Genomic DNA, 26,778 nt, shown 5'->3' with positions numbered 1-26,778 from the left:
TTTCTGAAGGTATTTGTATCGAGTGTAGCTATGTATGGAAGCGACACATGGACAATAAATAGTTTAGACAAGAAGAGAATAGAAGCTTTCAAAATGTGGTGCTACAGAAGAATGCTGAAGATCAGATGGGTACATCATGTAACTAATGAGGAGATAGTTAATAGAATTGGGTATAGAAGAGGAATTTGTGGCACAACTTGACTGGAAGAAGGACACATTCTCATGCATCAAGGGAACACCAATTTAGTACTGGAGGGAAGTGTGGAGGGGTAAAAATTGTAGAATGAGACCAAGAGATGAATACACTAAGCAGATTCAGAAGGATGCAGGTTGCAGCATTATTTGGAGATAGAGGCTTGCACAGGATAGAGTAGCATGGAGAGCTGCACCAAATCAGTCTCTGGACTGAAGACAATGACGATGACAACAACAACAACAACAACATTTCATCCTAGATTTTCCATTGTTTCAAAGAACTGAATTGTCACACGAACAGTCAACAATTAACCAAGCCGTTTAGCTAAGGTTTGGTGATCCTATATTTGTATTTTCGCACACAGTATTTCATAGAACTATGGATGCACTATACTACAGCTGCAGATAAAGAGCAATGATGCTGCAAAAACTAAAATATGTATCAATAATTATCACACATGTAATCAAACAGGAAGATAAAATATGTACGCGAAGTACAGGATATTGGATAAACATTGCCAGAGCAGACTTTGAAATGAAGAAGTCAAAAAGATTATATAAACAGAACTGTCACAGTAACTGATGCATGTTATGCAATAGCATATCAAATATAGGAAAGATTTTTCCATTTGTAATTTGTAATTTTCAACTGTACTATCATTTTTTCATGATGAGGGCTTTGAGAAATATGAAAAATGATTCCCTGTTGAAATGATCGCACAGCCAATAGCATTATATTAATTTTCAGAGAAGCAAAGTCTAAAATCTGAAGTAGGACTTTTGTTTCATGAGTAACACTAACATTTTTAGTTCACAAGTGAAATGACCTGGAATTAACATTTTGAGAGAACACAAAATTTTGACAATAGTCACCACTGATAAAATCTTCTCAAGTGATCATCTGGGTGGTTGCATTGACTTGTCAGAACATTTCTGTGAGTCTTGTACCCATCTTCTTGAGACAAAGTGTTGCGATGCCGTGTTCTGCATATTTATATAGCCGCTGGACAGCTGAGCTCTTCCGTAGGCGCCTCTGGAAGAAGGTGCTGTGCTGGTGGTGTGGGAGCAAGGTTTAGCCCTGGAGAGACATTGAGCCCTGATGTTTGTCTGTTCTGTCTGCGGACACCGCTACTTCAGAATGGAGCATCCTGTCGCATTTTCACTATTGCAACATTCCACACTCTGCTGAGTTTGCCATGCTCTGCCAAGCTGAAATACCCTGTCCCAGTTTATTAGGCTGTTGTGCAGACTTATTTCTACTGCTTCTGACAACTGAGTCCCGGAATTCATTGACACTGCATAGCTTCTTCATTTGTTCAAAATCGAAGATGTGTTCTTCATTCATGTTAAGCTCTACCACTGTGCACTTGTCTTCCTGCCATAGTCAAACATTTCTGATATGTTTTGAACAGTGCTTGAGATGCATCACTGCATCTGTCAGTATACTTCATCCCATATTCACACTCAATACTGTAAACACTCAATATCTGTTGTCCAAGCTGGTCTTTGGTTGAGCCAAGCATGTCCTTAATGATGCAACAACATCTATGACATGTTAAGACCAACCTACTCTGTAGCTCAGGAATGGGCACAGACATCATCAGAAGGCTTTACCCCAGGGCACTGGCACCACGACGACTATATGGCCTCCTGAAAATACAAAAGGAGGGAGTACTCTTGCAGCCTGTATTGAACACCATAAACTCGCCAACAAACAGGGTAGCCAAACATTTATCACAGTTGCTAAAACCTCTCGTCAGTCACTGCTAACACTACATCAAGAACTCCATTGAATTTGTGGAAACACTCCAAGGATTAATCTTGGACAAGAAAAGCCTACTAGTCAGCTTTGAAGTCACATCGCTTTTCATCCGGGTATCACTTGATGATCCTTCCTTCTACTTGAGGAACTCTTTTACAAGGACACAGTAAAACTCTTTCATCATGTACTAACCATCAACTATTTCAAATGTGGTAAAGAATCCTATGAGGAAATAAATGCAGTTGCCAAGGTTTCTCCATTAGCTCTGGGTATGGCCAATTTATTCATGGAGCACTTCGAGGATGTAGCACTGAATACTGCCCACCTAAAATCAAAGGCATTCTGTAGACATGTAGATGACACCTTCTTGATGTGGCCACATGGCAGAGAAAACCTACACGAGTTCCTACATCATCTCAGTGGTATACATGACCGCATCAGATTCATTATGGAGATAGAAGAGAATGGACGCCTACCTTTCTTAGACATTTTGATCAAGAGCAGTCTGGTCCGCAAATTGGGACACTCAGTCTTTATGCAGGAGATGCACATAGACCTGTACCTTAATGCTCAGCATTGCCACCATCCAGTGCAATGCAACTTGGTACAAACAACCTTGGTACATAGTGCCAGGTCCATCTGCAACAGGCAGAACCTGCTGGATTAGTCGTAGCATCTGAGGGAAACTTTCCATAAAAATGGTTATGAGAAACAAATTAGATGTGCCTTGTAAAGTGATGAGAGAAGGGTGGACAACCAAGAAGAAGAAGAAACCAAATGTGATGCATTCTTCTGCATCGGGGCTCGCCGACAGCCAAGTTCATGAGAATAATTGAAAAGCATCAAATAAAGACCTTTCCAGACAACACAGGAAATTAAGGATGGCTTGAGTTTGAGCAAAGACCAGCTAGGGCTTTAGGCATTGGGCACTTAAAATATTGAGTGTGAATGTGAGATGCAGTACATCCGACAGACACAACAATGCATATCACAGTACCATGTAGAACACGTAAGGAACTTCATGGTGGCAAAGCATAGTATGAATGAGGAATACACCTATGATTCTGAACAAATGAAAAAGCTAAACAGTGCCAGCAGGTTTTGGGACTCAAACATCACAGAGGTGTAAGAAATAGGTCTGCACAACAATATAATACAGCAGGATAGATTACAACTCAGCACAATGTGGAATTCCGCAATTGCAAAAATATGACAGGAATGCCCCACTCTGAAAGCACCAGCATCCACAGACAGAATGGATAAACATTGGGACTTGATGCCTGTACCAGGGCCAAGCTGATTTCCCTCACCACTGGTGCACCATCCCCTTCCAGAGGCACACGATCGACCTGTCCACAGAAGATGTCAGCAGTTGTATAGATTTGCAGAACAAGGCATCCTGACAATTCACCTGAAGATAATGGGTACGAAACTCATTGAAACATTGCAACAATACCATGTCACCACTCGGCTGATCACCTGAGAAGATTTTATCATGGAATATGCCAGGAAAGCCTACAATCACATATAATTGTCTCAACAATGACTATGATTGGTGCTGAGGCTGGCAGATGCTTCTTAACTCTGTAAAAGATTTTTGATGCTTTTAAGCAGCACAATGAGTAACACACGAGGTTGACTGCATCAATAATGCTGTCTGTCATATATAGGTGTACTAATGTTATTTTAAACTATTTTATTACACTTGTAGTTATAATCTGTATTAAAATTGTTTGGGTTCCATACAAATTTTGAAGTAATTTTACTATGCGTAGATATTTTGAATTCATGTGTGGCCCTCCAGTTACATTAGTCGTGTAAAACCACTGATTAGAACAAATTCAACTCCTCATTCGATATAGAATAGCAGTACAATTTAAATTTAGTTGACAACTGCTCATGTCGTGCATTTCTATAAAATCACAGGAAATTCATACCAAGACGTGTTGTTCCTCAGAAAGCAATTTTTTGTTCTCAGAACAACAAATTGAGGACTGAGAGAAATGCTTAGGCTGTATAAAAATGACTGAGCGTAACCAGGCTGAGCACATGGGGAGTGTATTCAGACAGAATACCTGGGTATAATAATTATGGATTCGAGATCACAGCCCATTTGGTGTTAGAAACACTCACTCAAAAGTTGTCTTCCTTCCACATTTATAATTATGGACTAAATTGTCACCAGTGACATAACCATCAACTACAGCTTATCAGTGTTATACAATGAGTCCGTGGATGGCACACTTACAGAAGATGTTTAAATTGCTATCTGGCTAAGACAACCAGCTGCGAATAGCTTTGGCAGTACTAGGTTCGATAATGAACCAATAATACAATGCTTTGTTATAAGACTCACTTTCAAACCAGTCCTGTTAATATTTAAACTTAGTAATGTTATTGCAATTGACACTTTTTTCAAATGTTCATTTCTGATGAAACTTCCACCCAGATAATTCCAAGCCATGGTGGTGATAATGTACATCAGTTTCATCCCATGACGTGTCCACTGGCTTAACTTTTTTTCAGCTTTCTTGCATGTAACTGTGGGGCACAGAACTCTGCTTCTGAAATCCCAACAGGATTATCTATGGGTACACATCACTTTTATATGCATGCAATCAAACAACTAATCTTCAAGTACCGTCAGCACTTCCACAGCTATGTTTGGGGTGAAGTTCTTCCCAGTACTGTACAAATTTGCACACCTCAAAATTCAACAAATATGCACCCTCAGGTCATTCAGCATTTGTTAACAAACTAACTAGAGCGTAACTTCCTGGCAGTTTAAAACTCCGTATGGACTGGGATTTGCAAACAGAACATTGGCCTGGAGACAGGGGTGAGCAAATAACTGAGACCAGGGCAGTTTGGCTGCCAGAGTGTTGTCTATGTGAGCAAGTAGCTTGGTCGAGTGCCCTCTGACAGGGGGACCAAATGCTTCATGCATGTGCAGTACAAAGTGTGGACACAGTGCACTAAGTCTGCCAGGCAGGTGCCCTATACTACATGTGGCTGCCCACAAGTGAGCTGATGGGCACTCCACAGAGCCGAATTTGAACAGCCTGCCTTTTGCTGTGACTAACCATTTCATTCCAATATTCTTTCTTCTGGGAGAGTAAGCACTGTGAGGTGTGCAGGAGAATCTTCACGTTTGCAGGGCAATGACTGATCCATTAAATATTGGGTAGATAGGCACATAAATTCTATTTCTTCTCTACAATGTCGGCTCACTCTGAAGATGACAAAGATACACAACTGAAATATCAGAAGAAATAGAATGTATGTAGCTGCATGCCTGAAATTTAATGGTATACACAGGGGAACTTCTGTGAAGCTTGCAAAGTAGAACAGGGATGCTAACAGAAGTAAAGCTTTTACAGTACTTTGATAGTGCAGTTGGCAGATCATTTGCCTGTGAAATGATCTGCCCACAAGATTTGCAGTCCCTAGTTCCGAAGATAAATTCCCTCATATCAGTATGTAGTAAATTACTCCATGGAACATAAGGAAAACAATATATGTAAAGAATTAGAATAACGTCACTTTCATGTCAACATAGGATGAATATAAATATTCATATAAATATTGTAATTAGTTTAGTGAAAAGGATATGATTCCACCACAACTGACAATCAAAATTCATAATTGTTCATAGATACCTCAGGGAAAAATCAAGACTACTGCAAAGTACACAATCTTATTTGTTGAATGATTCTGATTTAATCTGTTTGCTGTGAGCTATATGTATGTTTAGTAAGTACTGTTTTTAGATGGGCCTGATTATTTGGAGCTTTTGGTTAGGGAGCCTGTACTAAAAATGGACACCTGTATCTTTGTATCTGGTATATAAAAGATGGACTAAGAGGAAAACATGGAAATAGTTATATAAAATTGATGCATGAATGGAAAACACACACACACACACACACACACACACACACACACACACACACACACACACAGCAAAGAGAGAGAGAGAGAGAGAGAGAGAGAGAGAGAGAGAGAGAGAGAGAGAGAGAGAGAGAGAGAGGGGGGGGGGGGGGGGCGAGAGAGAAATGAATTTATAAAAATATAATCTCATAACCATTACAGTGCACACTATTATTTGTCAAGCTACTACTGATTGCTCCAGAGGGGAATGCAACAAGTGGAGGTATTAGTTCTGGCCAACAAAAACTGAAGGAGGAGGACAAGTTGAACAACAGGAAGGGAAGGGGGCCTACTATGTGTGTGCCATATGTTTCATACCAAGTCCATATGTTTCATACCAAGTGAAAGCAGATCTGAAACAGTCAGTCAAGAATTCCTTACATAATATACATAAGTGCCTTGTGACAAGTTTGTTTTCAGTTGTGGTATTTATTAGTACGAATAATGTATCAGTGCTCAGAAGCAGCATTCAGTGACATAGTTTATTCTAACAGACATTCTCCAAGTCACATATGGTTCCAGTGTTGAGTAAACAATTAATTACTCATTCTCAAACAAAGAAGCTCAACAAGACAACTGGTACTGACTTTAACGAATACTAAAATGCTACACATACCAATGTTATTGTTAAGATATGTAATGTTCACAATGGCTAGAAACATAAATACCAGTTTCAAGCACAACAACCAGAAAAGTTACACAGATGATGCTCGTACATTCATATATTTCACTTTATTTACAGAGGCTCGGCAAAAAGGCACAACATACTGGTAACTTTTTCATAAAGCACAAAACCTTCAATAGTCCTGCAAATATAGGAAAATAGAGAACAATACATTGCCTTGTTCCGCATAAAGCAATCATCGCCACATTAAAGCTCATCTGTTACAGAAATCTATTAACATTGTTTGTGAAACAAACTTTCTTTCAAAATTAGAAATTAAAATCTGCAAAAATAATAAAACCTTGCTTAATCAGAAAATATCTCCCTAAAAAAAATGAATCAGAAAAATTTCACTCCTCTGTTATCATCAAAATCCATAAATTCAGCATTACCACGTTGCTGCAGGCGAAGAACTGAGCGGACCAGTGTGTCTTCATCCAAACCATGGAAATCACAACTGACAGTATCATCTCCATGTGTTAGTTCGTATAATGTACATACTGTACCACTCATGCCGTTATCACGTGCCCAAGACAGAAGGCAGTCTGCCCACTCATCTATAGTGCGGCCACAATGCACAGCCCAGGTATAGCCCTGCTTGTCGAGACGTTCCGCATGACCAGTGCGAGCCAGTTCTTCCATTACAGCTGTTATGCCCTCTTCGGGAAACCGTCGGTTGATGGTGGCATTGGCAAATGGTGGACCCCGCCCTGCTTCACGCACGTCTACTTTACTTTGCCGCATCGCTCCGTACCATTCGAGTACAAGTGACCTGGTGTAAAGAAATATTTCTTTTCAGCTCTCTGACAAAGTATTAAATGAAAAAACAACACACTTTATACCAACTTCAATCCCATTACTCTTTTTATGTTAATTTTAGGAGAAGTCACGTAAATTATGAAAAGTAGCTTGACTGCATAACAGAAAACAATAAATAATTTTGTTAGACAATATCACAGGAATGAAACTAACCTCAGACTGCAGGAGCATGGTATGTGAGACATGTGAGGATCAGTATTATGTCCACTCTTATTTTTAACCTACACAAATGTGCTGACAATGACTTACAAGGTGATATCAAAAACTATAACGCTCGCTGATAGCAGTAGCATATTAATCAAGCATAGTATTAAACACTATTCAGATGTATTCTGAACAGGCTAGCAGTTTTAATTTTACACTCACAAGGACTCGTATTACAGGAAATGGACCGTTAGTACCAGAAGACGACATTAATCATCATACTCTTAACTTAAACACTGAGCCTAAAATACCTCAGGATCCAACACAATGAATTAAAATGGAGTCGAACACAAAAAACTTAGACACTCAATACAGCTTGTTTTTCTCTTAGAAGTTTGCCTCATTGTGCAAAATAGAGTACCTAATCTTATATATCCTGAGGCTAACATCTCCATCTCTCCTCATCCTTGCAACAGGTGAGGTCCACTCAACCTGACATTGAAGCGACCTACTCCATCTCAATCGTTTCCAATCCATACCTTCTTTCTCAAGAAAAGGAAATGACAGTTCCAAAAACTAGGAACAGGTTTTTTAATGTCTATTCGCAGTACTGGAGTTATGAACATACTGGCCAGCCATTCTGTGCACTCATAATTTTAGAAATAAATGCTTATAGAGTTCTGGGAAATACATTATTCCACATCCTACATTTATCAAACCAATCATGGAAACTTACAGTGACACCATTATCATCTTTGAAGATACAATCCAGAGTGGTGAATTAGCAATGTTGTTGAACAAATATGACCACCTCCTGTTTCACATATCACATTCATCAGTTACATTTCCTTTCAGTGTGATTATATAACCCACCGAAAACAACAAAACAGCAACCAAAACCATTATAAAAACTTTACCATGCATTACAAGTGGGAGAAAACTGGATAGTACACTTAACTTCTTTTTATGCCCATATGTATAGACTGTAAAATTAGAAAAAATCTTTGTCTTCGTTTCTTCATCATCAAGCCACATTGGGGCATTTATGGTGCTTCTCCACTTACCCCACCTTTCCATCATTCTTCTTCTACAACTGTTTTCTTCCAGTCCACATTCCTTCTTCTTAACATGGTCTTGATTGAGTCAATACCTCTTGCTCCACTTATCCCTCTTGCACTCAAGCTTGGACTTTATATCATTTGTTTTGGTATTCTTCCATCTTTCTTTCTCTTCCATCATTTAAGTCTTCTTCTCCATTTCCTTCCTAACATCTACATTTCTCACACTGTCTCTCCTCATTTTCCATAACATATTTCTTAGGAATTTCATTCACTGTCTTGGATGCTACTCTTCTCTCTTGTTGCACTGTCCATGTCTTTAACTCATATGTCAATGGAATGTACGGTACTTCTTGCACAGCATTTCCGTACACTTCATTGGCATCTCCCTTCCCCACATTAAGCCCCTCTCACACTAGCAAAATGTATTGCTTGGCTGTCCTCTTTTGTTGATTTCTGTGTCCGTCTTTGCATTCTGCATTATCACACTACTTAAATATTTAATGCTGTCCACAATTTCTATACCCTGTCCTTTTATGTATACATGGAAGAATCCTGGAGATACTAAAAGGTATCAGATAGATTATATAATAGTATGACAGAGATTTGGGAATCAGGTTTTAAATTGTAGGACATTTACAGGGGCAGATGTGGACTCTGACCACAATCTATTGGTTATGACCTGTAGATTAAAACTGAAGAAACTGCAAAAAGGTGGGAATTTAAGGAGATGGGACCTGGATAAACTGAAAGAACCAGAGGTTGTACAGAGTTTCAGGGAGAGCATAAGGGAACAATTGACAGGAATGGGGGAAAGAAATACAGTAGAAGAAGAATGGGTAGCTTTGAGGGATGAAGTAGTGAAGGCAGCAGTGGATCAAGTAGGTAAAAAGACAAGGGCTAGTAGAAATCCTTGGATAACAGAAGAAATATTGAATTTAATTGATGAAAGGAAAAAATATAAAAATGCAGTAAATGAAGCAGGCAAAAAGGAATACAAACATCTCAAAAATGAGATCGACAGGAAGTGCAAAAAGGCTAAGCAGGGATGGCTAGAGGACAAATGTAAGGATGTAGAAGCTTATCTCACTAGGGGTAAGATAGATACTGCCTACAGGAAAATTAAAGAGACCTTTGGAGAGAAGAGAACCACGTGTATGAATATCAAGAGCTCAGATGGCAGCCCAGTTCTAAGCAAAGAAGGGAAGGCAGAAAGGTGGAAGGAGTATATAGAAGGTTTATACAAGGGCGATGTACTTGAGGACAATATTATGGAAATAGAAGAGGATGTAGATGAAGACGAAATGGGAGATACGATACTGCGTGAAGAATTTGACAGAGCAGTGAAAGACCTGAGTCGAAACAAGGCCCCCGGAGTAGACAACATTCCATTAGAACTACTGACGGCCTTGGGAGAGCCAGTCATGACAAAACTCTACCAGCTGGTGAGCAAGATGTATGAGACAGGCGAAATACCCTCAGACTTTAAGAAGAATATAATAATTCCAATCCCAAAGAAAGCAGGTGCTGACAGATCGAACTATCAGTTTAATAAGTCACAGCTGCAATATACTAATGCAAATTCTTTACAGACGAATGGAAAAACTGGTAGATGCGGACCTCGGGGAGGATCAGTTTGGATTCCGTAGAAATGTTGGAACACGTGAGGCAATACTGACCTTACGACTTATTTTAGAAGAAAGATTAAGAAAAGGCAAACCTACGTTTCCAGCATTTGCAGACTTAGAGAAAGCTTTTGACAATGTTGACTGGAATACTCTCTTTCAAATTCTGAAGGTGGCAGGGGTAAAATACAGGGAGCGAAAGGCTATTTACAATTTGTACAGAAACCAGATGGCAGTCATAAGAGTCGAGGGGCATGAAAGGGAAGCAGAAGTTGGGAAAGGAGTGAGACAGGGTTGTAGCCTCTCCCTGATGTTATTCAATCTGTATATTGAGCAAGCAGTAAAGGAAACAAAAGCAAAATTCGGAGTAGGTATTAAAATTCATGGAGAAGAAGTAAAAACTTTGAGATTTGCCGATGACATTGTAATTCAGTCAGAGACGGCAAAGGACTTGGAAGAGCAGTTGAACGGAATGGACAGTGTCTTGAAAGGAGGATATAAGATAAACATCAACAAAAGCAAAATGAGGATAATGGGATGTAGTCAAATTAAATCGGGTGATGCTGAGGGAATTAGATTAGGAAATGAGACACTTAAGTAGTAAAGGAGTTTTGCTATTTAGGAAGTAAAATAACTGATGATGGTTGAAGTAGAGAGGATATAAAATGTAGACTGGCAATGGCAAGGAAAGCGTTTCTGAAGAAGAGAATTTTGTTAACATCGAATATAGATTTATGTATGAGAAAGTCGTTTCTGAAAGTATTTGTTTGGAGTGTAACCATGTATGGAAGTGAAACATGGACGATAACTAGTTTGGACAAGAAGAGAATAGAAGCTTTCGAAATGTGGTGCTGCAGAAGAATGCTGAAGATAAGGTGGATACATCACGTAACTAATGAGGAGGTATTGAATAGGATTGGGGAGAAGAGAAGGTTTGTGGCACAACTTGATTAGAAGAAGGGATCGGTTGGTAGGACATGTTTTGAGGCATCAACGTATCACAAATTTAGTATTGGAGGGCAGCGTGGAGGGTAAAAATCGTAGAGGGAGACCAAGAGATGAATACTCTAAGCAGATTCAGAAAGATATAGGTTGCAGTAGGTACTGGGAGATGAAGAAGCTTGCACAAGATAGAGTAGCATGGAGAGCTGCATCAAACCAGTCTCAGGACTGAAGACAACAACAACAACAACATCCTTTCATGTTAATTTGTCCTTTACTTTCTCTAGCTGTTCTGGTTTCCACCATAATGTTAGTTTTCTCCACACTGCATATCATCCCATATTTCTACAATTTTTTCATTTAAGATGTCTAGTTGCTGTGGTACAATTCCGCTATTGGTTCTCCCGCAAATGTAGCACTGGCAGATAATTATAATTTCATCTCCCTTCCTCTATGAGCTTTGTTGCTCTCTGTCATGAGTTCATCTATCACCATTACAAATAATAATGGCGACAACATACTTCCTTGACTCGATCCTGATCCAACTTGGATCTGAACACATTTGAAGATTTTGGCATACATTGCTTGAAGAATTCCAATTGTTTGTTTTCCAAACCTCCCCCCCCCCCTCTCTTCCCAAGGTCCCCAAACTTTCTCTGTGGTCACTATTGCATGTCTTAATTATCTGTCTCCCTTCTTGAACACTGGAACTATAATTCCCTTTTCCCTTTCTTCAGGCACACATCTCTGAGTCCATACGCACCTTAGCAATCTATGTATCCATTGTAGCCCCATAGATCCACATGCTTTTATCACTTTTACGTGTATTTGATCTATCCAACTGCGTCTCATATTTTCATTCTTAAACTGCTAGTTCCACTTCTAACAATATCTTTCTCTTTACAAGTCCAGGTCCCCCCATTGCACTCCTATTCCCTACTATAACTATTTTTCATGTTTAGCAGTTTGTCAAAGTACTCTTTTCATCCTTTCCTTTTCTCCTCTAGTTGTGTTACTAGCACTTCACTTTCCCCTTCCACCAGCTCTGTAATAGTGTAAAAGGAGTACATTATGAGATAGAATTGCAGCCACCTTCAAAGAGGTGAAATGTGTGGTACTGCTGATAAGACACTTTCTAACTTCCAGAACTAATAATTACTTCCTCAGGGAGGGGAGAATGATAGTTCAGGGAAGGTTAAAAAGGAAGGGGTCACTCAGACCTCAGAATGAAAGGGATCTACAAGTAATGAGACAAGGGTCTGCTGAAATTTTGTTTTTATTTGTTCTCATTTCTATTTATACTATTCATCACTCTTCTCCATAATCTACCTTTACTCCCTACACTGTCATCACATTCTCTGGACTGTAGCTGCCACATTGCATGCCAATGTACCCTCCCTGACCACCTCTCCCTGATGCCTCCCCATTCATCTTTGTCTACTCGCATCCTGTGGCTTACTGATTGGCCCTTTCTTTTCACCTTCTCCAACTTATTCCTCTCCCCTCCCAAAGGAAAGAACTGTTAGTAGGGCAAGGTAGGAAGTTTATCACTTTTATATGTGTCTCTCAAGAGTGATACACTTTTTGACTAGTCAGCAATTCTGTCTTACGATTTGTCAGTTTATTGGTTTATTTGGTTTAATTTTCCTCTGATACAATTGTAAAAGTATATACTGACACTACATTTCCCATCTGTGTATTAAGTTTAGCAATAACTGCCATGGCTTTCATTTATTCCCTACCGCCACTCTCAACAAGAGCAGGAGCATTAACAGTTAAGTATCCCCACAGCTTCTGTATGCCATCATGGTACTCAAGACAGCAATTGCACATACACATAATAAGCTTATGATTTAACACAGTTACACCAACTAAACTGGCATTGGTTTTAACTCCAGTGGAGGTCTGTAAGGTCTGACATGACTGTAGATCAGAAAATACCAAAACACAGCAGATTTACTGATAACACAATACACACACAGATGTTCTAGCACAATGACAAACAAACTCCAGCAATGATGTGTATGTGCAAGCATATTATCATTGTTCTGTCGAACAACTGTTGTCAGTTCCAAGTGTTGAATGTAACTAACATAGCTTTCCAGTTTATTTATCTGAACATCTATATACTGATGACACAGGTAATCACAGAGGCACCAACATGTAATACACAGTGAATACAACCCCTTCCTCTCCCCCCTCCATATATGCACATTCACAACAATTTAAAGTGTGCACCTTTTGCATAACTTTTCCACTTATTTAATCACTTTATTGAAAAACAATCAAATTATTTAAAAATTATTTGCAATAGAAAAAAGTCCCAAAAAGTTGAACAATTATTAAATTATTCTCCTTCATAAGTATCATCATCATTTGTGAACATGGCTAAAATTGGACTGTGTACAGATTGGGACATCGTTCGGGTGCTGATGACCGTGCACTTGAGTGCCCCACAAGCCAATCATCATCATCATCATCATCATCATCATCCTTCATAAAAAACTATATAACCAAAACAAAAAAAAAAGGATGTGACACCTGATGGGCAAATTATTTGGAACCCTTGGTAAATAAATAAATAATGATCTTACAGAACACGAGGGCATACTGGAAAAATAAAAAATGACAACAGAGAAAGAAGAGGAAGTGAAGTCATTACATGGTCCAAGTTGGTCACTACGAAAATAAAAAATAAGCTTACAGAGGAATTCACTCCTTGCAATCACATACAATTCTTTTCCATGATCCTTAAAAGACAGTAGCGCAACAGCTGGACAGTGAGTTAGAGAAATATCAAGCAGGTTTCAGAGCATCAATATCATTTATTGAACAAAGAGAAAATCTCAAGATCATCCTCCAATACAGCAAGAAATGAACCAGACAATGGGATAGCTATCTTAGAATTCCAAAAGGCATATGACTGCACAGATAGAACCACTCCTTTCGGAATACTAAGAGAACTAGGACTCAATGAAAACCTCAGTAGATTGGTGCACTCTACCCTGTCCAACACCAAATCCAAAGTACATTGGACAACTCTCCAAGAGTTTCCCAATCAGTACAAAGGTCAGGCAAGGAGAGGGTATTTCATGTATATTATGTAATAGTGTCCTGGGGAAAAAAAAGGCACAGAATAGATATGTTTACCAACAATCCATGTACTAATGATGGAAAACAAAGCAGAAAATCTAAGAATTCTGTGTCACAGGTGTTTGCTGATGACCTGACCTTACCTGGCAAAGGACCTGCAACAGGCTTCTATGCAAATCCAAGTATGACATTTAACAACAGTGAAACATGTTTATTGATCAACATCACATAGACTGAATTCATTACAAATTGTAAAGATGCTCCTAGAATGGTGAGAGTCAATTATACCAAGGATATCAAGACAGCCAAAACTGTAAATGTACCTTTGAAATGGATCTCAAATGATGTCACTGAAACCGTAGCTCTTGAGCAAAGGAAAATCAAACTACAGAGGGCATACCATGCCTCTAGAAAAATTTACACCTTCAACCACCTGTTGTTGAACATCAAATTAAGCCTCTATAACACAGCAGTCAAATCGTTGAGTCTTCTGTGCAGTGCATTGCCTATACCTAACCAAGAAGGCACCCAAGAAGACCTCCGGTTGCATTACATATCAGTCTCACTGCAACTAAGACTTTAATGGGGTTCCAATAACTAAAAAGGCTGTAATAATTATAGGAGAATAAGTGATATGCCCTCATCTGGTATGATGCTCAAACAAACCATAAAAGAAAGACTAGACAACAGGTAGACGATGTGGAAGAACAAGTGGGTTTAAGACTACAATGCACAGGCAATATATTCTTACAGAACAACTAGCAGAAAAGAAATAGCATGCAAAAAGGAGCTGCACATAATATTAATTCATTTAAAAAGGTTTATGACATTGTGTCAATTAAAAACATATGGGAAGAGGAAAAAAAAAATTTCCGCATTTTATACGTAGTCTGTGACAGAGCTGTGCAAGGATAATAAAAGTACAATCAAAACATGTAACTACCTAACTGAAACATTTACAATTAACAAGAGACTGAGACAGTGTTATTCCATCACTGCTACATTGATCAAAATACATACTGAAAGACTCTAAGACACAAGAGGAGAAAATATCAAAGTGTGTTTCCACAAAAATGGAATGGGAGTATTTGAAGTCTATTGTTTTCAAGCGATTCACATCAAACACGAAAAAACATAACTAACTTGTTTAGAAAATTAGTAGAGGAATATAAAGAGTGGAGTACATTTGAAAACTGCAGTTTATATCCACAGAAGCTGTAGGCAACTTAAGAACTGAAAAGGCTTTTTTTCCTTAAATACGCCCTCATACAAGTAGTTGGACCTTACTCTACCACCAGATGTAAGGGTGTTTGAGATATACAAAATAAAATATGGAAAGCAAAAGTCACAACTAAGCAACTAAATCCAGTACTACAGGACGAAACAAGATTTTCTTGCATTTTGCAGGAACCTGCGCCCCCCACCCCCACTCATCCTCCCCAGGTTGTCTGCATTTCTACTGCAACCTACATCCTTTTCAAGTTTCTTACTGTGGTCAAACTTCAGTCTCCTTCAACAATTTTTGTGTTGTTGCTGTGCACACCCCACTGGGTCAAGGTGGTTCATGGTGGTATTTCCCTTGTATGTGTCAAAATTCAGTCCACCTCTGTAAATTTCTGGACCCAGATGCTAGGATAGTTTTATTCCTAATGGTGAAGGTGTTGTTGATGTTGTTTTTGTGGTGGTGGTGGAAGCTTAAGAATTATACTGAATTTAATACAGCTTGACTACTGTGACGTTTTTATATGGGTATGTCACCACAAAAGGCTTCAAGACACAGAGCTTTCCTTTCACATCTTAATTCTTTACACCTGTCAATTCATTATTCACAGGACTCCTCTAACATTAAATTCAAATTCCCAGCTTCATATTATGGAACTGGATTTCTTTTCCATTAACTATTCTTCTAAGATTATTTCTTTATTCTATTGGTAGTCAAAGGAAGAGGGAAGTGAATGAAGAATAACTTACAGGTATGCCTTAAAATGCTTAACAATGTAAAAAATTGGATGAGACATATTTCAAATTTCACACTTAGATAATTTATTCTCTAAGTCAACATTTTTACAATGAAGGAATACATATCAGTATCTTCAAACCTCCATGCTGCTATCTGCTTTGCTCTTGTCTCTGCATGTGGTTGCAACGTGAAGAATGGTGGGAAGTGAAACTGCCATGGAAACTCAATATTGGGATTTTCAATTGACATCTCAGCAACCCTCCTAAAAGTACAGAAATAAAATCAGTTAAAATAGTAATTATAATAGGCAGAAACAGAAGCTGGAAATTACTAAATCCAGGTAGAAATGAACTTATACACTGCAAAATTCTGTAGGACTGGACTACAAAGGATCTTAAGCATTTTCAAGCACTTTGAATAAAATTTTCTTCTTCAGAATCTACCTCATTGTGGAGGGAAACAAAATAATGAGACGCACAGAAAATAATGAAGTTCTGCACTTTGAAAGTTAATTAATTAAAATCAAAAATTAAGATGTGGAAGAACACATTGCCTCAGTCCAGGAGAAAAGTGACAGCCAATGCCATTATGTGATTCCCATTTGGAGAGCATAATTTTATGTTATTTAGTTACAATGAAATTAATTTCTCAGTATCTCGTATCTTTATTCAACTTACTCAGCAGTTTCTAGTCAATGCTTAACAGACATAAAGGCCTACAGATTTCCCAAAAATAAATCTGTAAATTACTGCATTATCAACCACATTTTTAGAAGGAAAAAAAATTTATCCCTGTGTTGTTCTGGAAATACAGCAACCATTGCACAACCAGATACCTATCAGCAGCTTAATTTCGTACTATATTAAGAATTTGAAAACATATCCTTATTTTCATTGGTTTCTCCGATACCATGGACTTTCTTTACATGCTCTAGGCCCTCATTGTTCTTTCTAACATTTGCATTTAAGTCTCCGGTGATAATCAAGATGTCTCTCTTACTGATACTTTTAATGGTGTCACTTAAGGAGAGGTAAAACACTTTTTCTGTTCAGTATCTGAGGTTTCTGTAGGAGCATAACACTGGACGACTGTGACATTTCGAATGTTTGTCTTAAACTTCAAACTTATGTGCCAGTCACAATTTGGTGATTGGAGGTAAATTATTCCCACACAAGAATTGCCATAAGGTTGTATGGGTATTCCGTGATCACAGAACGGAAAACCAAATTGATCATATAGCGCTAAGCAAAAAATTTAGAACGTCACTGATGAAAGTGAGAAATAAATGTGGGGCTGACGTTGGCAGTGAGCACCACTTTATTGTTGCAAATTTTCGACTAAAAATCAAGGCTAAAAATAGAAAGTTTGAATAACGAAACAAAAAATATGATGCGGGAAAACTTAAAATAACAGCAAAACAAGAAGTTTCCTGTATTGAGCTAAGGAACTGCTGAGACGCACTCCAAGAGGCATAGGAAAATGATGAAAACAGTGTTGATGATATATGGACGCAGATTAAGGACGTCTATTGCAATGTGAGCAAACAGGCCCTGGGCTTTATAACCATTAGAAGAAAGATTGGATGTCTGAGCATACATGGCATTTGATCGGCTGTAGCAAGAAGATTAAGGCAAAACTAAATATGAGTAAAACAAGACAGCAGAAAACTCGAATGCAAGCTGAGTATGCCACTACTGACTCTCAGAGAGCAGTGTGAGGAATGATAAGAGAAAGTGGATGGATGAGCAAGCTCTGAGAGCAGAGACAGCCGCAGCAAGGGGTGATGCAAAAGAACTGTACTGCATCACTAGAATGTTGTCCAAAATAGGTTTCAACAAGAACAGACCTGTAAAAATCAAGGAGGGTCGTCTGTTAACGACAGAAGAAGACCAACTTAGAAGATGCAGAGAACATTTTTCTGAAGTCTGAAACAGAGAGTAACCTGAAGATAGGGAGAGGTAATGAAATTTTCCAGATGCCAGTGATAGAATCAATGTAAAAACACCATCTAAGACTGAAATTAAAATAGCTCTCAAACAGATAAAGGACGGGAAGGCTCCAGGAATGGATAATATTGCACCTGAGGTGCTAAAATCAGACACTTACACCTCCGTACTGCATCCATTGTTTGAGAAGATATGGTCAGAAGAGAAAATACCAAAGGATTGGAAAGAAGGGGTGATTATTAAGTTGAAAAAGAAAGGGGATACTACCAACTGTAATAAATGGCGAGGCATAACCCTCCTATCTGTACCAAGTAAAGTACTCTGTAGATTGATGCTAAATCGCACCAAGGACTCAGTCGAGGCACCACTGAGAAAAGAGCAAGCTGGGTTTAGAGAGCACAGAAGTTGTGTCAATCTCATCAACACACTGCATATAATAGGTTGGTTGATTGGTTGTTTGTTTGGGGAAGGAGACCAGACAGTGTGGTCATCGGTCTCATCGATGTACGGAAGGATGGGGAAGGAAGTCGGTCGGCCGTGCCCTTTCAGAGGAACCGTCCCGGCATTTGCCTGCAGTGATTTAGGGAAATCACGGAAAACCTAAATCAGGATGGCCGGACGCGAGATTGTACCGACTTCCTCCTGAATGCGAGTCCAGTACCTTACCACTGCGCCACCTCGCTCGGTGTCACTGCATATAATACTTGAGCAGAGTGCAGAATAGCAGAACACACTCTACCTTACATTTATTGATTCTGAAAAGGCATTTGACTCTCTTAATCGGAGAGTTATGTGGCATACCTTGGAAGAATATGGAATACCATCAAAGATAATAAATATTATTAAAGCCATGTATGATGGATATGAAACTTACTGGATCTACCCAAGCAAATGCTGGGGTGAGGCAGGGATGCGTTCCATTACCTACCTTTTTCTTGTTGGCACTGGTCAGCGTAATGAAAAGTGTTGTTGATGGTAGGAGAAGAGGTCTTCAGTTGGGAATGCAAGACTGGCTTGAAGACTTTGACTTTGCTGACAATATCCGTCTGCTCTCGCAAAGATCGCGTGACATGGAAGGAAAGTTGGAAAGACTGAAAGAGGAAGCAGAAATTGCAGGACTTAAAATAAATGTTCAGAAAACTAAGGAAATGAGAATGCGATCTGAAAAACAAGCAAAGCTAACAGTGTATGGAAAGGAATTGGAACAAGTAGACTCCTTTGTATATCTAGGAAGTACCATCTGTAAAGATGGAGGAGCCGAGGAGGATGTAAAGAGTCGGATATGAAAGGCAAATGGAGCCTTTGTACAGCTGTACCCTGTCTGGCGTAATAACATCTCGAGACGAACCAAGCTGCGTTTGTTCAGTAGCAACGTAAAATCAGTCCTCCTGTATAGTTGCAAAACATGGAAGGTAACAAAAATGAATGTAAACCACCTGAAAGTCTTCATAAACCGGTGTCTTCGGCAAATTATAAATGTGAGGTGGCCAGATGTTATATCAAATGACGAATTGTGGGAGATTACAAACCAGCGACCAATCCGTGAACAAATAAAGGAAAGTAAATGGAGGTGGATTGGTTACACAATACGCAAACAACAAGGAGCTGTTGAAAAGGCAGCCCTGGATTGGAGTCCACAAGGAACATATAGGCGTAGGCGCCCGAAAAAGACATGGAAAAGAACGGTGGAAGAAGAAGCTCTGAAAGCTGGTAAGACATGGAATGAAGTGAAATGTTTGGCTGTCAACAGAATCAGATGGAAGGTCTTTACTGCTGCCCTGTGATCCGACAGGAACAACAGAAAATAAGTCAAGTAAGTCAATATTAAGAATTTATATTGCAAGCTGTATCACCATGTCAATATATATTGATGGAAAAATACTATTTTTAATAACTAATACACAGTACTTGGATATGTGAACCTTCCTTCCCTGTGAGAAGCTACGAAAAGTTTGTTCACTGCTTCTGAGTGTTCCTTAAGTACCATTTATCACACAATAAGAGGATTAGTGATCGTGTTTTCATACCTTAGAACAGTGGCTGGCACTCCTGATCTGCTGTGCTTGAAAGTTTTTTGCCACCAAACTTTTTTTAAAGTTGGACTATCACTGGAGTGAGATATATATATATATATATATATATATATATATATATATATATATATATATATATATATATATAAAAAGCAGATCCTTTAAATGAAACCAAAATTTCTGTGAAAATGATTTCACTGCATGTGACAAATGAACATTTCTCATTTCCATGAATTTCACAACTTAAATGAAATTACAGTAATAAGATTTACTGCACATTGTGCTGCTTGTATAACATTTTTTCCTGCCCGTGCCAAACAATGATTTTTTCCAGAGACAATATGAAATATTTTCTGTTGAAATGTGTGAGTGAAAAACAAGTGATCACTTTTTACTAGGCACCCATGATGTAGGTTTAAAGACAAGAATAGTATAAAGTTATAGAATAGAATAGAATAGATATGAAGAAAAGATAGAGAGACAAAAGAATGAACGCTTGCTACACCTTAAATTGTCTCTTTTCTCAGCAACCAACCTTTCACCTTTTCAAACCCCCTTAACTCAGTATGATTAATCATTTTCACAACCCACTGAATCCATATTCACCATATTACAACATGGCGCGCACACACACTACACTAGTCCCTCTGTGGCTGAGGCAGTCGCACATGTCACTTCTATGATTATTATAACCTCTAAAAATAAACTGAGCAATTCAAAAGATCAAAAACCTGGTGAAAATGTTTTTACTTTGGAGGTTCTATGTACTTTTGAAAAATACCAAACCATCAACTCCACTCACAGCTCATTATTTGACATACATTAGATAATTTGCTCATTATTTATCTGTAGCAGTTCTTATCTCAGTTACAATTTTTCAGTCATTCAACTAAATAATATGCTGACCTTTTACGGCTATTCATTTCTGATTGTGACGTCTGGTAAACATCAGCAGTTAATTAGTACATGTGTTTAGAGCCACTAAAAAAGCAAATGTAAGAAATACTTCGTAACAAAAATACAGTAAGTTTAATGACACTAATAGAAATTAATCAGACGTTACATAGTTGATGTATGAATAACATGGTGAATGAGGGTTGTTTTCCATACACCAAATACCATGAAAGATGAAATGATACATAGAAAATACTTAATAATAGAAACTGACAACATCAAATAGTTTATGTATGAATAACATGGTGAATGAGGGTTGTTTTCCATACACCAAATACCATGAAAGATGAAATGATACATAGAAAATACTTAATAATAGAAACTGACATCATCAATTTTAGGCCCTCAAATGAATGTTTAATAATTTTCACAGAAGTGGAAGAGAACAGTTTCTGGCTATATTACTTCTGCATGCAAAAATCAAACATTGCAAAATCCAGGGTGGAATGTAACAATATCATGAAAAGGTAAGTTGTTACCTAACATATAGTGGAGATGCTGAGTTGCAGATAGGCACAACAAAAAGAATGCCACAAATACATCTTTCGGCCAGTAAGGCCTTCATCAAAATTAGAAGACAGACACAAACATACACACTCACACAAATGCAACTGACACACACAACTCTGCAGTCACAGGCAACTGAGGCATCAGCTGCCTGAAACTGCAGTTTTGTGTGTGTGTGTGTGTGTGTGTGTGTGTGTGTGTGGGCGCGCGCGCACATGTGTGTTTGTTCTAATTTTGGTGAAGGCATTACTGGCCGAAAGCTGTATTTGTAAAAGTTTTTTTGTTGTGCCTATCTGCGACTCTGCATCTCCGCTATATGGTGAGTAGCATCTTTCCTCTTCATAATATTGTTACATTCCATCCTCGATTTTCCATTGTTTGATTTTTGCCGGACAGCTTTTCTTCAAGCCTAACCCAGTGATGTTTTCCTTTGTTACTATTTTCTAATGCATCACTATACCCAATGTCTGTCTGTCCTTTCTCTTCTTTCCTGTGTTTCTCTTGTAGCCTTACAAACCACACTGCACACTCTACTTACGAGCCACACTGTTCAACCGTCTTGGCCATGCGCAACAGACAGCTACAAGTATTACTTTTGTATGCAATATTCATTATGGCTTAACTGCAAAAACTGCCAGAATTTTGTCATATGGATTTTCTAAAGGTAATGTTAAACCTAACCAAGGAAATGGGAAAGAATGAACATAGCAAGACTGGAATGGCTCAGGACATAATTAAGTAAACAGATTTTCAGAATCTGCACTAGAACAGACAAGTATATCAAGGGCCACTAACTTTACAGAGTTAACTGTGGAACTGTTATTTAACAAACTGGTTTTCCTTACAAAAAGGCAAGTTTTAATTGCGAGACATATACAATCGGGATGAGACAACACCAACAACTCTACAGAAGCCACTGAAAGTACTCGCTCAGCCTGTCTGCAGAGCAGTTGGAGAACTCTTTCAGTTGTGTAAACAGTTGCAATAATTGTGCTGGGCACAAATTGCTCAAGTTTCCTTAGGTGTACTTTAAATGTCACATGTCCCACCTGGCTCTGGGAATGTAACCAGTCTCAGGTTGAATGAACAGTGAATAATTGTTACAAATTTTACAGCGCTTTGCCAAAAATTAAAGTTCTACAAAAGAGCATCCTAAACTCATCATTCTGGACAATCATAAAAGCCACACATGCTTAGCAACAGTATCATATGCGTAAGACAACAGTACTATTTTGTTTACTCTTGCACCTTACATAAGCTACATCCTCTTGATTTGGGAGTCTCGCTTCTTTCAAGAAATTCCATAATGCAGCACACTGTGATCTTAGGGCAAAGCACAAAGGTATCAGTCACAATCTATGGTATCAGTGGGTTAATTGGCAGGGGATTCCCCCTTGCCACCACTAACAGAAACATGTGCAGCTCTTTAAGGCATGTTGTATGGAGCCCCTGAACACAAAATGTTTTTGGACCTGTAAACTATTAGTCAGCTTATTCGACTAATCAACATTTGCTGACTTAGTTTAGGCAAAGAACTGATTTACCATGTACTTCCACTATTGATGTAACTGCAGATATCTGAGCATTTCTCATCCTTCTGAAGACATGATGTCCAAAAGAAAAAGGAGTGAACAATATCTCCAGATGACATTCAGCCTCATCCCCAGGGCCCTTTTCCACAAAGAAAACTAAACAAATGATTCTGATATATACTCCCATCAAAACACAATTTTGGAGGAGGTGTTAGACTAAAAGGAGGAAAGAAAATGAAGAAATCTATTAAAATTTAAATGGGAAGATATTTGACTTGTAAGATTCATAAGAGCCTGAGGGGTCTGTTACCTATGGCCACTCACCTTCATCAGTATATCTTTCTTCGGGTGAAGAAACAATGGCGTTTTCTTCACCAAATTTTGTGACAGTGAAAGTCTATGGCAAATATTCTACAATTTTAGACATTACGTTACTAAAGTTTTGCAAGTCATAAAAGTGGAGATCCAGTATCATTTTACATACATATGACTTGAGCAATGAAATTTAGGCAAACACATGAGAGAAGTTTTGTGCAAGACATTGCTCTATTGAAATTATCTAATCTGTTTCAATTATGATCAGCTTGGTATGCAAATATGTGGTCTTTTCCAGAATGAGATTTTCACTCTGCAGCAGAGTGTGCGCTGATATGAAACTTCCTGGCAGATTAAAACTGTGTGCCCGACCGAGACTCGAACTCGGGACCTTTGCCTTTCGCGGGCAAGTGCTCTACCAACTGAGCTACCGAAGCACGACTCACGCCCGGTACTCACAGCTTTACTTCTGCCAGTATCTCGTCTCCTACCTTCCAAACTGTACAGAAGCACTCCTGGCAGCTCTCCGCTGCAGAGTAAAAATCTCATTCTGGAATTTGTAGGCTGTTGTGATTCTACAATTTATTGTTTGTGTCATTACAATTTATTACATAGGTTGTAGTCATTGGCTATTTGGATGTGTATTTCATTTCTGAATGTATACATTTTAATGACAGTTTATTTTATTTATTTGAGATACATATTCCATATATCCAGTATGGTGTGATTACACATGGATGTGGAACAAGTCAAAGAAGATACAATATGGATACCATACAATACAATACATACTGGTATATTACACATGGTAGATGAATGATTCAAAACTGGTACAATACAATAATATAATAGAGATAATAAACAATGATACACAAAAATACAATAGTGATAAAAAACAATACAGATACAATGACAAATGAAATAATCTGAATTACTACTCAAATTATTTATCTCTGCTGAAGAATCCATCTAAAGAGTAGAAACATTTTTCCAGTAGGAATTCCGTGAGCTGCATTTTTTCTTTTTTTAAAATAGCGTTTTATTTATTTTAGACACTTAATATTATTCGGGAGTGCATTAAAGATTTTTGTACTTGTGTACTTTACCCCTTTTTGTACCAGAGAGAGAATTTTCTATTCACAGTGCATATCACCTTTCCGTCTTGTGTTATAATGATGGTATGCATAATTTGTTTTCTATTCAGAGGAATTGAGAAGTGTGAAAGCCATGAGTGAGAGGAAATGTTGTGAGGTAGTGGTTAATATACCTAGCTGTTTAAAAAGATTGTGACATGAGGTTCTTGGAGGAACACTACATACAGGCTTAATTTGGACTACTTTTTTCTGGCTTACAAAATTTTTTTCTGAAAGTGGTAAGTTGCCCCAAAAGATTATTCCATAGCACATCACTGAATGAAAGTAGCCAAAATATGCAGACTTTGATATGCTGATGTCTCCAATTTTGGAAATTATTCAGATGGCAAATTTTGCTGAGCTAACCTTTATTGGTGTTTGCTGTACGTGGAATTCCCAGTTGAGCCAGTTATCTATGTGAACGCCTAGGAACTTAGTGCACTGAACACTCTATAACTGTTGGCTCTCGTGTGCAATGTCAATCCCTTCTGGGCTTATGTAACTGGATTGGAAGTACATGTAATTTGTTTTACTGAGGTTTATTGCCAGATAATTTGCTGTGAACCAGTTCAGAACATTTGCAAGTGCTTGGTTGGCATTTAACTCTGTGTCAGTGGAGGTTTAGCTGGCTGTAACTATACTTGTGTCATCTGTGATTCCGTTAAGATTGCTACGTGTGTCAGTTAACCTCCAGCAGAGGGTTAAGTGGACCACTTGCAAGTATGTTACATTTTGGCCTCTGCTTTTGATGATATTTAGATTATACTCTTAATACTTTTTTCCAAACATTCCTTGAATAGCGACCAAAGCAGTTATGTGCTAAACATGTAATTCTTGTTAAATATTAAAATACAAAAAGTCAAAATGTAAAAACTGGTTCAGTTACCCTAACTTTAGCCTACTCCTTGTGTAATGGTTTTCCATTCTGAAGGTTACTTTCCTCCCTCTGAAGTTGTATATAGCAAGCAGTATTCACAATATCACAGACCTTCAACTGGTCATGCAAAAGATCTTGCGTCATGCAGGGAGTTGGCTGGAGTGGAGCTAATTTTGTCTACAACCGGGAACACAGAAGATACTATGCTTTTGCTTTTTGAAACCCATAGTGATTTTTTTATTTTTGTATGGAATTTTGAAGTTGCATTATCACAACCTTTACAAATATTTTTGATAGTGACGGAAGACGAGAGATTTTGCGATAGTTTCCCATATGTTTTTTGCGCCTCTGAATAATGGTTACTTATTGCATACTTCAGAGTAGCTGAGAAACTAACTCGGTTGGCCTAGGATGATTCTGAAGAGTACTAGCAGCAGCATTTCCCAACAGTTTACAGTAAGAACCAATAGTAAACTACTATACAATGATTCCAATAATGAGCATACCCTTATGTCGTTCCCAATTATTTCTCGATGAAGGCTAGGTTCTTGCTCAAAATCCCTCGCTACACCAATCATATCGCCATTTTCCTGTTACGGAATTTCTACGACCAGTGTCAATAATAATAAACAGTCGAAAATAAGAGCTGTTCCATACCGACTGCAGCCACAGAAAACCACGAGCAATTATTTTTGTGACATTGTATACACAGTACAATAGCGGGCGAAATCGGAGGGCAACCTGTCCGAACGACTTTTTATTAAAAAATAAAGTTACATGGAATGAGGTAATTCGTCAGTAGGCCTACCGTTGGATTTACTTCTCTACGCCAAAACAATGTACTCGACTACACTAATAATTACTCAAATATGTGACAGCACTCTATTCTAATAAGTTTTAACCTCATTTGTACGTCATGTCTCCATCTTAAAATACAGTACACGGAGATTATATTTTGTTAACTTCATTTAGCTGACAAATCCATATTATAGGACTTACAAAAATATTATGTTCAGTTGTCTATAGCACCCGTATGAATTTCACCGCCAAACGTCGCCCATCTATCTTTCACTTCTACACTTCGAGAATGATTCACCAACGGATCCTGGTCGACGCGTTCAACACTTGTGAATGACAACACAACACATGTGTACCATGGCCGACAGTATGTCAAATCCCCGATGTGTATTGCTGTTTAGCGGAAAACGGAAGTCTGGTAAAGATTACATAGTCGAAAATCTACTACAAAGGTAAGATAATTACTGTAATTGAGAAGTTTTTATACTGAC

The 26,778-nt window shown here is 38.3% G+C and overlaps 2 protein-coding genes across 5 annotated transcripts in view; one reads left to right on the top strand and one right to left on the bottom strand.

Moving 5' to 3' along the window:
• Positions 1-6,355: 6,355 nt before the first annotated feature.
• Positions 6,356-26,681, bottom strand: LOC126282151 (vacuolar protein-sorting-associated protein 25). 2 transcript variants are annotated; one of them, XM_049981663.1, is made up of 3 exons: positions 26,489-26,681; positions 16,332-16,454; positions 6,356-7,323 (listed from the first exon to the last, which is right to left on the bottom strand). In XM_049981663.1, exons 2-3 carry the CDS (start codon positions 16,439-16,441, stop codon positions 6,891-6,893), a joined length of 543 nt encoding a protein of 180 aa, XP_049837620.1. In that variant the 5' UTR covers positions 16,442-16,454; positions 26,489-26,681; the 3' UTR covers positions 6,356-6,890. The 2 variants fall into 2 exon arrangements, with proteins under 2 accessions (XP_049837620.1, XP_049837621.1); XM_049981664.1 differs by lacking the exon at positions 26,489-26,681 and adding an exon at positions 25,996-26,405.
• LOC126282150 (phosphomevalonate kinase) overlaps positions 26,621-26,778 on the top strand; it is a 50,711-nt gene continuing 50,553 nt past the window's right edge. For all 3 annotated transcript variants that reach the window (XR_007551338.1, XM_049981659.1, XM_049981661.1), the window contains exon 1: positions 26,621-26,739. Coding sequence is in view for 2 of the 3 variants with exons in the window: in XM_049981659.1 (XP_049837616.1) it covers positions 26,621-26,739 (119 nt within the window). In the remaining variant the exon portion in view is untranslated. The remainder of the gene's footprint in view (positions 26,740-26,778) is intronic.

This window comes from Schistocerca gregaria, chromosome 7, assembly GCF_023897955.1.
Source record: "Schistocerca gregaria isolate iqSchGreg1 chromosome 7, iqSchGreg1.2, whole genome shotgun sequence".
Lineage (NCBI taxonomy): Eukaryota > Metazoa > Arthropoda > Insecta > Orthoptera > Acrididae > Schistocerca > Schistocerca gregaria.
Note: the sequence above shows the minus strand (reverse complement) of the source record. Positions and strands in the feature narration are given on the sequence as shown.

Excerpts from the sequence above, each read along its gene's own strand:
- LOC126282151 (XM_049981663.1), bottom strand. The coding sequence starts at position 16,441 with ATGTCAATTGAAAATCCCAATATTGAGTTTCCATGGCAGTTTCACTTC. Across the intron at positions 7,324-16,331 it reads AAGCAGATAGCAGCATGGAG|GTCACTTGTACTCGAATGGT; the intron begins GTTTGAAGATAC and ends TCTTTACACCAG.